This window comes from Leptodactylus fuscus, chromosome 11 (assembly GCF_031893055.1).
Source record: "Leptodactylus fuscus isolate aLepFus1 chromosome 11, aLepFus1.hap2, whole genome shotgun sequence".
NCBI lineage: Eukaryota > Metazoa > Chordata > Amphibia > Anura > Leptodactylidae > Leptodactylus > Leptodactylus fuscus.
The window spans coordinates 45612843-45623592 of NC_134275.1; the positions used below are offsets into that span (position 1 = coordinate 45612843).

At 41.3% G+C, this 10750-nt stretch overlaps 2 protein-coding genes across 2 annotated transcripts; both read right to left on the reverse strand.

Annotated features, from left to right (window-relative positions):
• Window positions 1-443: 443 nt before the first annotated feature.
• On the reverse strand, window positions 444-1385 carry LOC142184702 (olfactory receptor 5V1-like). Its single transcript, XM_075259753.1, has one exon. It carries the CDS (start codon window positions 1383-1385, stop codon window positions 444-446), a length of 942 nt encoding a protein of 313 aa, XP_075115854.1.
• A 7227-nt stretch (window positions 1386-8612) lies between these two features.
• On the reverse strand, window positions 8613-9554 carry LOC142184703 (olfactory receptor 5A2-like). Its single transcript, XM_075259754.1, has one exon. It carries the CDS (start codon window positions 9552-9554, stop codon window positions 8613-8615), a length of 942 nt encoding a protein of 313 aa, XP_075115855.1.
• Window positions 9555-10750: the final 1196 nt, after the last annotated feature.

The window sequence follows — 10750 nt, forward strand, 5'->3', positions numbered from 1 at the left end:
TAGTCTGACACTAGTGGTGACAATGTAAGTCTAGCCTGAAGATCAATACAGTCCAGTTTAAGCCATTTACATAATCATACATCTCTGAGAACAAAATGATCTAATGGAAATCTGCAAATTTTTAAGGATGTTTTTAGTATTTTAAGGCGTTGTCCTTAGGATAGGCCATAAACATGTGATCAGTCGGAGGCCACATGGATCAGCTGCACAGGATCACTTCTGATTCCATACACAACAGAAGCAGTTAGGTCCGTGACTGTAGAAAGACCAAGGCACCGGTATCGCAACTCTTGTCTCATTGAGGTCACCACCTGTAGCCCCCCCATCAATCAGATTAATTACAATTTCCTGGACAACCCCTTTCATATGCACATACGTTTCAGACAACATTTTATTAAGTGATCATAGGTAACAAAACATGGACATCTTTAGATATTGGAATTTTATTTTAATACCTTGCTCCCCAATATCTTCTTCAGTGCCCGTTTAACCTCCCTATTTCTCAAACTGTAAATAATGGGGTTCAACATGGGGGTCATGATGGTGTAGAGCACAGCCACCACTTTAACGTCTTTGTCCATGGCATAGGTAGAAGAGGGCCAGATGTAGCTGAAGATCCCACTGCCATAATATAAAGCCACCACTGTGAAGTGAGAGGCACAAGTAGAGAAGGTCTTGATACGACCTTTACTGGTGCTAATCCTCGTAACTGCAGCAATGATCCGGCCATAGGTGACCAAGATGAAGGTCAGTGGCCCCATCCCAGCAAACACAACCACGAGCAAAAATATGGCTTCACCAAGTCGTGTGTCAGAGCAAGACAACTTGAACAGAGGAGTGACATCACAGAAGAAATGGTCCACTTTATTTGGACCACAAAAATCAAGATAGGATATTGAAATGGCTTGGACCACTGAGTTCACGAGACCACAAGCCCAACAGGCAATGACCATCCTGAACCTGACCTCCCGACTCATGATGAGGGTATAGTTAAGTGGAAAGCAGATGGCTACATATCTATCATATGCCATGACAGCGAGAAGGTAGCACTCCGCCACCACAAAAAATTGGAAAAAAGACAGTTGGGTAATGCAGTCTGAGAAGGAGATGGCCTTCAGTGCAGTGATCAGGATGAACAGAAGCTTTGGGACAGTGATGGAGGAGAAGATGATGTCAATAATGGAAAGGTTGGCTAAGAAGAAGTACATGGGGGTGTGCAACCTCTGGTCCGAGGAGATGACGCTCAGAATGATAATATTGCCAATAACTGTGATGAGGTAAATAACAAGGAAAACGAGGAAGAGCAGGACTTGAGGTTCTTCAGCATCAGATAGACCCACGACCAGAAATATGGACACGGTTGACCGGTTTGCAGCTTTTGCCATGGGATTATTGGAGACGTGAACACAAAGTTCAAATATTTAAAAAAAAATCTTAAAAGTAAAAAACCAATTACTGGAGTTTTAATGTATATATATTTGTGTTTACTATGTTACATACGAACTTGTACAACCTGACTGAATCTCATCATCTCTGACAATACAAGGCCTACGTCCTTGAGGCAGTACCTTCGGTGGAGCCTTATGATGAATTTAGAGATTGTACCCAGTCCTTAACAAGTACCTGCAGCTAAAAGACAAAAAATTAATGTAATGGAGCCCAAAATATGGTGTCTAACCATATCCCCTGCAGATGGTGAACTGTTCTTGGTGTGGTAACAGCCAATAAGGTGTTTTCTTATGGTGCTCCTCCTCCTGCCGTCTAAGGCAAAGGCTCCGCATTGCGGAAACGCAGCTTTTTTTGTTGCGGTTTTTTTGAGCCAAAGTCAAGAGTGGATTGAGCAGGAGGGAGAAGAATAAGTACTATATATATATATATATATATATATATATATATATATATATATATATATATATATATCCCATTCCTCTTGTAGACATTCTTGGCTTTGGCTCAAAAAAAACGAAACAAAATCTGCAACAAAAAAATCTGCATTTCCGCAACGTGGAGCCTTAACCTTAGACAGCCGTACACTTTAGATTTTGGAGGGATGTCATGTGGTCGTTTGATTGAGGATAGGACTGACTGAGTGACCCAACCATCAACATTAACAACTAAACTGCCCGATCAGAAGTGTGTGTCTGTGCAAGTTGGCCAATGATTGGCTAAAATTGTGTGATCGTGCCAAGCACTGGTATTTACAGCCGAAAGCCAACTGAAAATTTCCTACATGGACAATCTATTTTTGCCAGACCAAACATTATGGCTGTCCAGCCATGAGCAGGGATTCACAGCACCTACAGTTCAACTAGCCGGCAGTTCGATGGCCGAAATTGCCAAATTTCTCAATTTGGCCGACGACAATCTAATATGTAGCCTTACCGTGTATGACCAGCTTTTGTAAGAACCTGCACCTGCATTTCCTTTCTCCCCTTCCTTTTCCTCCTCTTTGTCTTCAATTTACAGTTTCATACTAGATGGATATTGCAGTGGCTGAGGAGCTTTCTGAACAGCTACAGCGAGGGTGCAGGTTCCTGAGAAGCGAGAAAAGTGACCCATTCCCCTAGTAAGAAATATTATTCTTAAAAAAATGAAAAATACGGGACAACCCACTACTGAATCCCTGCTGCAAGACATTATTTTTTTTGACGGGGCGATGACATTGAGGTGAATGGTGATGCCTATCTTTTAGCTGGAGGCTCAGGGTCTGCTGCCTTTGTCTTAATCTTAAAGGGTTTGTTCAGTTTACCTTCTTCCCGCTATCTCTGCTGGCTCTCAGTGAATACAGTGAATTAATCCATCCTTGTTTGCTGCAAAACCATCCTGACAAGGTCAAACAGCTGCAGTGCGTTACAATGTGATAGTTGTCTCCAACCTGTGCCCCTCCACCTGTCTTACAACTACAATTGCCAGCATGTTTGGGGGCTTTAATTTCACAACTGGGGAGCCACTGGTTGAAGACAATGGTCTGGGGCGTTCTGTGCGAACTAACACAGCAGTGGTCCAAATCACAGTCCTGTCCATGACCCCAAGCTAGTGGCCAAAATGGCCTTATAGGCCTGGCTTAAAGGATCTCACAAAATCATCATGAGAAGTATATGGGAAGGATCTAAGAAAGATGGCGGATTATGAACCCTTGTGGACTGTCAGGTGAGTACAGAAAACCAACAAAACCCCCAACCAAAAAAGCCCACAAAAAAATGTTTGCTCTATATAGAAAGACATGGAAATTAGTGTGAAGTCCAAAAAATAAATAAAAAAAATACAACAAAAATACAGAAAAAATGTGCAGATATGAGGATGTATTTATGTATTGACGTTATGGTTAAGGCGAGGGCTACATGGAGGTTTTTTGCTGCCATAGATCACCAGCCTGCCTTGCGACTCTTTCCCTCATGTTAGTGAATGGAGTCACATTGTAGCCTTGTCTTCATGTCGACCGTTGCTAGATTTTTTGCGACATGAAGTCGCAGCAGTCTGGAGGTCACAATGTGACACCATTCACTAACATGAGGGAAAGAGTTGCAAGGTGACCCGGAGATCTTTGGTCACGCAACAGGAATCGCTAACCCCAAGGTGGGAAGATGCTGTAAAAAATTCTATGTATAAAAATTTACAAATCTGAAAATGAGAGTCACAAAGAACATCTAAAAATCCCACCTTTATTATATATCTGCAGCCTAAATAAATTGTACATGATGGCTTGTAAGCGGTAGGTGACACGGAGATGTGGCAGAAGTGTGCTCTCAGCTGCTGCATGGAGGTGATGTTCCTGGCATCATACTCACAGTCTGTCCTCAGGCCTGCGGCACATGTTCTGTCTTCTGCCCTCATATGAACGTTCGGAAAACCCCTTTAGAGAAGATCCCAAGTGACTGCTTAGCACCTGCTGCCAATAACTAAGAAAACACAACCTGGAAGAAAATTGAGGTAAAAAAAAAAAAAAAAAGAAAAAAAAGAAAGAAAATGTAGCATGTATAGAATATACGGTATATAATATATTATATATATATTTATCTCTACTACACTTAGTCCAGTGTGTCAGTCTTCACTGTAGTGCTTACATTCTATTCTCAAATTTATTCCCTCCCCCCACTTCATACTGTTCCTTTAAAACAGATAGGAAACATTTATACTACGGTATTCAAAATAATCGTACTCGATCGAATACTACTAGCTATTCGTAGTAAATATTCGATTCAGAACCTGTGTTGATTCAGTAAATCAACACTGGTTCTGCCGGAGGCTCGTCTGTGAGGAGGCGGAGTCTAAGATCGGACCACAGCAGTCTCCATTGTGGTCCGATCTTAGACTCCGCCTCCTCACAGACGAGCCTCCGGCAGAACCAGCGTTGACTGGCCGAATGTTGTACACTGGCCAATCAACGCTGGTCAATGCATTCCTATGACAAAAAAGTCAGCTCCCTCGTAACAGCAAGCTGCCAGCTCTCCCGACTAGCAAGGATGAGCCTGCTACAGAACCAGCGTTAATTTGCCGCAGGCTCCTCCTAAACACTCTCCTCCTGCTGCTCGTAGACTTGGTGACTCTCCTTTAGTCGAATAGTGGTTTCCCCTGAAACGAGCATTTTTTCCCATACACTATAATGGGATTCGATATTCGATCGAGTAGTCGAATACTGAGGCTCTACTCGAAACGAATATCAAATCTTGAATATTTCACTGTTCACTCCTCTCTAGTTATTACAGGTCTGTAATGATGAATAGTATAATTACGGTCAAGTGAATGGGGCCTATATTAGCTGGTGTAAAAATATAAAATAAAATAATTGTTTCAGAGGACATATCATAAAATGAGAAAAGGTTAATAAACAGTAATAATAAAAATCTCCCGACTCCCTGCCAAATATATCCAATGTTCTAACCCTGATGCAGAGGTTGGAGGTGGACAACGGTAGAGAAAACTATGGAGTCTACATAACATAGTAGATGAGGTTGGATAAAGACATGAGTCCATCAAGTCCAACCTATAACCCTACAATCCCCTACAGTGTTGATCCAGGGGAAGGCAAAAAACCCCATGAGGCTTGTGCCAATTGCCCTATTTCAGGGGAAAAAATTCCTTCCCGACTCCAAATCTGGCAGTCAGTATAAAACCCTGGATCAACGTGTCCTTATAATCTAGAGTCCATAACCTGTTATATTTTTCTCTTCAAGAAGAAGAGGCCTAGGTGTAAAAAGATCCTTAGAAAGTTCTTTGTATTGTCCCTTCATGTATTTGTATGTTGTTATTAGATCTCCCCGTAGACGTTTTTTCTCTAAACTGAATAACCCCAAATTTGTTAATCTATTGTTGTACTCCAGTCCACCCATTCCTCTAATCATTTTGGTTGCCCGTCTTTGCACTTTTTCAAGTTCACTTATGTCTTTCTTGTATATCGGGGCCCAAAATTGTGCACAATATTCTAAGTGTGGCCATACCAGTGATTTGTATAGAGGCATAACTATGTCCTTGTCATGAGAATCTAGACCTCTTTTGATGCATCCCATAATTTTATTTGCCTTGGCAGCAGCTGCCTGACACTGGACACTAAAGGTAAGCTTGCTGTCCACCAAAATCCCTAAGTCTTTTTCATTGACAGTCTTACCCAGTAATTTACTATTTAGTACATAGTCATACATTTTATTACGTCGCCCAAAGTGCATTACTTTACATTTGTCAACATTAAACTTCATTTGCCAAGTCTCCGCCCATGCTTCCAGTTTCCTTAGATCCCCTTGTAATATTCTACTATCCTCCTCATTATTGATTACCTTACAAAGTTTAGTATCATCTGCAAATATAGACACCCTGCTTTGTAAAGCCTCTACCAGGTCATTAATAAAGATATTAAACAAGAGAGGACCTAATACTGACCCCTGTGGCACCCCACTGGTGACTGTGGCCCAGTCTGAATATTTACCATTAACAAGTACCCTCTGTTTCCTATCAGTGAGCCAGTTGCTAACCCAAATGCATATGTTTTCCCCCAGTCCCAACATTCTCATTTTGCATACCAACTGTTTATGTGGTACAGTATCAAAAGCCTTTGAAAAGTCCAGGTACACCACGTCTACTGCATTACACATGTCCAAATGCACCACATCTACTGCATTACCCATGTCCAGATACACCACGTCCACTGTATTACCCATGTCCAAATACACCACGTCCACTGCATAACCCATGTCCACATACACTACGTCCACTGCATTACCCATGTCCAGATACACCACGTCCACTGCATTACCCATATCCAGATACACCATGTTCACTGCATTAAACGTGTCCAAATACACCACGTCCACTGTATTACCCATGTCCAAATACACAATGTCCACTGCATTACCCATATCCAGACACACCACGTCTACTGCATTACCCATGTCCAGATACACCACGTCCACTGCATTACCCATGTCCAGTCTTGAACTTACCTCCTCATAGAAGCTGATCAGATTAGTCTGACAGGACCGATTCCTCATAAACCCATGCTGATTGGGTGTTATAAGCTTATTTACATTGAGATACTCCAGGATAGCATCTCTTAGAAAGCCCTCAAATATCTTTCCCACCACAGAAGTTAAACTTACTGGCCTATAGTTTCCAGGTTCCCTTTTACACCCCTTTTTGAAAATTGGCACCACATTTGCTATTCGCCAATCCTGTGGAACAGACCCAGTCATTACTGAATCCTTAAATATTAGATACAAGGGTCTATCTATGACCATGCTTAATTCCCTCAGAACTCGGGGGGGTATTCCATCTGGACCGGGCGATTTCTCTATTTTAGTGTTTTGCAGGCAGCGCTGCACTTCTTCCTGGGTTAAGCAGATGACATTTAATTGAGAGTTAACATTACCTCTAATCATGTTGTTGGCCATATAACGGTTTATGTTAATAGTATTAAATATTCTATGGTGATTTTTACTATTTACTGTAGTTTTCAGACTATAAAACGCACTTTTTTGCCCCCAAATTTTGGAGGAAAATGGTGGTTTTGCGTCTTATAGTCCAAATGTAGGGTGTTTCGGCACGGGAGTGGGGTTGCAGCATTGCCCCATTCCTGCCGCCACTGGCTTCCTGCAGCAGCAGGAGTGGGACAATGTGCAGGCCCTTGACTGCGAGGAAAGGCTGTTCCAGCGAACCCATCCTGGGATCCGCTATGCTATTACAGCAGATGCCGGTACTGTAAAAAATACAGTACAAAAAAATATTTTTATTATTTTTGTTATAATTTTGTATAATTAGTATATTTTTATTATTATAATTGAATATGTTTTATTGATAGGCTAAAAGAATAAAAAACAGGTGAATTTTTTTTTTTTTAAACCAAAAACCTAAAAATTGCAAAAAATTCTTAGTAGCAAAAATAAATCACAAGTACAAAAATCACAGATGGGCCTGGACTTTCTATTTCCAGTGTCTCAAAACTTTTTCTGCACTTATTTATAAAAGTTCTACAAAAAGTTTAAAAATAGTAAAATATCTAATACACGTTCTAGGTCTACCTGTGTTATTACTTACTGCTCCTTCCAATCTTACAATGCAAATTAAAAAATGAAATAAAAATATAAAAAAATTTGGAAATGGAAAAGTTGTACATATGGCCCTATAGTCCATGGAGACCGGGCCCAGCTTAGTTTGGCTTGGTTCTCCATCATGAGGCTTGGGGTATGGCTTATTTTCTCTGTGAGTTAAAATCTGACCAAAGGATTTGACCACATGTCTCCTTCTAGAGATAAGGAGAGGAAATGTTCTGTCTGATAGGGGGTGACAGAGGAAGCTACCTTCAGGATGTGGTCTCTGTTGTAATATTTTTGGTGACATTGATATGGATTGGTGGTGGACCAGCAGACAGCAATTAAAGTGGCACCACATGAAAAATTAGGACAACGCTGTGGTTACAACCTATAATGGTCATACGTCATGCTGGTGGAGGTTGGGTTCAGTGTTAAACTGAACTTCCTTAGGCCTGCTATAGAAAATAATTCTGGGGGCCCATCCTTCAAAAACACTTAGGAAATAGACCCTAGTACCCTTTATATTTGGGTGTTTTTTGTTGGACCATTATCGTTTTAAAGCCTGAGCCCAGCAGAGGACTCTCTGGATCTCCGGTGGGTTAGTCTGACACTAGTGGTGACAATGTAGGTGTAGCCTGAAGATCAATACAGTCCGGGTCTTTAGCCCACTTTAATCCATTTACATAATTTTTTCAAAATATCTGAGAACAAAATGATCTAATGCAAATATTTTTGAGGATGTTTTTAGTATTTAAAGGGGTTGTCCAGGTATATGTAATTTATGCCCTATCCATAGGGCAGGCCATAAATATCTGAACAGTGGAGAGATGACAGGCTACATCTATACAGATCAGCTGCACAGGGCCATGTCTGATGCCACACACAACACAGGGCTAGAAACATTGGCTCTGTGCCCTGTATAGTGGTCAGGCATCAGTACTGCAGCTCAGGCCCCATTGAGGTCACTGCCTCCATCGATCAGATAAGTTACCAATTCCTAGACAACCCCTTTCATATGCACATACATTTCAGACAACTGTTTATTAAGTGATCATAGGTAACAAAACATGGACATCTTTAGATATCGAAATTTTATTCTAATACCTTGATCCCCAATATCTTCTTCAGTGCCCGTTTAACCTCCCTATTTCTCAAACTGTAAATAATGGGGTTCAACATGGGGGTCATGATGGTGTAGAGCACAGCCACCACTTTAACGTCTTTGTCCATGGCATAGGTAGAAGAAGGCCAGATGTAGCTGAAGATCCCACTGCCATAATATAAAGCCACTACTGTGAAGTGAGAGGCGCAAGTAGAGAAGGTCTTGATACGACCTTTACTGGTGCTAATCCTTGTAACTGCTGCAATGATCCGGCCATAGGTGACCAAGATGAAGGTCAGTGGCCCCACCCCAGCAAATACAACCATAAGCAAAAATATGGCTTCACCAAGTCGTGTGTCAGAGCAAGACAACTTGAACAAAGGAGTGACATCACAGAAGAAATGGTCCACTTTATTTGGACCACAAAAATCAAGATTTGATATAGAAATGGCTTGGATCACTGAGTTCACGAGACCACAAGCCCAACAGGCAATGACCATCCTGAACCTGACCTCCCGACTCATGATGAGGGTATAGCTGAGTGGAAAGCAGATGGCTACATATCTATCATAAGCCATGACAGAAAGAAGGTAGCACTCCACCACCACGAAAAATTGGAAAAAAAATAGCTGGGCTATGCAGTCTGAGAAGGACATGGCCTTCAGTGCAGTGATCAGGATGAACAGAAGCTTTGGGACAGTGATGGAGGAGAAGATGATGTCAATAATGGAAAGGTTGGCTAAGAGGAAGTACATGGGGGTGTGCAACCTCTGGTCCGAGGAGATGACGCTCAGAATGATAATATTGCCAATAACTGTGATCAGATAAATAACAAGGAAGATGAGGAAGAGCAGGACTTGAGGTTCTTCAGCATCAGATAGACCCACGACCAGAAATATGGACACAGTTGACCGGTTTGCAGCTTTTGCCATGGGATTAGTGGAAACATGAACACAAAGTTAAAGAATTTAAAAAAAAAATCTTGAAAGTAAAAAAAAAATACTGGAGTTTTATTGTATATATATTTGTGTTGACTAATTTACATATGAACTTGTACAACTTGACTGAATGTCGCCATCTCCAACAATATAGGGTCTACGTGCTTGAGGCAGTACCTTCTGTGGAGCCTTATGATGAATTTAGAGATTTCTCCTCAATGTGGCCAGTCCTTGACAAGTACCTGCGGCTAAAAGAAAAGAAATTGATGTGGTGGAGCCCAAAATGTGGTGTTTAACCAAAAATAAAAATATACAATACAAAAAAGGAAAAAATAAAAAATGTGTTGATGTAAGGATGCATTTACGTTATGGTTATGGTGACGGCTACATGGAGGTTTTGTGCTACCATAGATCACCAGGTTTTCTTTGGACTCTTTCCCTTATGTGGACCATTGCTGGATTTTTTTTTTTTTTTGCGACATGAAGCCGCAGCAGTCTGGGGGACACAATGGGACATTATTCACTTACATGAGGGAAGAAGTCGCAAGGTGACTCGGAGATCTTTGGTTGCGCAACAGTAACCGCTGTATAGCCCTAACCTCAAGGTGGGAATACGCTGGAAAAAAATATTATGTATACAGTATACAGGGGCAACACGGTGGCCTTGCAGCTCTGCAGTCCTGGATTCGAATCCTGTCAGGAACATCTGCAAGGAGTTTGTATGTTCTCCCCGTGTTTGCGTGGATTTCCTCCCATTCTCCAAAGACATACTGATAGGGAAAAATGTAGATGGTGAGCCCTATATGGAGCTCACAATCGACATAAAAAAATGAAATTTTTTTTTACAAATCTGAAAATGAGAGTCTTAAAGAACATCTAAAAATCGCACCTTTATACATCGTCAGCTTAAATAAATTGTACAAACATGATGGCTTGTAATGTGCTCTCAGCTGCTGCATGGAGGTGATGTTCCTGGCATCATACTCACAGTCTGTCCTCAGGCCTGCGGCACATGTTCTGTCTTCTGCCCTGATATGAACGTTCGGAAAACCCCTTTAGAGAAGATCCCAAGTGACTGTTTAGCACCTGCTACCAATAGATAATGGATTTAAAAAATAAATAAGAAATCCATAAATAAAAAAATAAATAAAGGATATAGTGTGTGTGTGTGTGTGTGTATATATATATAT

Coding starts and splice junctions, on each gene's coding strand:
- LOC142184702 (XM_075259753.1), bottom strand. CDS start 1,385: ATGGCAAAAGCTGCAAACCGGTCAACCGTGTCCATATTTCTGGTCGTG.
- LOC142184703 (XM_075259754.1), bottom strand. CDS start 9,554: ATGGCAAAAGCTGCAAACCGGTCAACTGTGTCCATATTTCTGGTCGTG.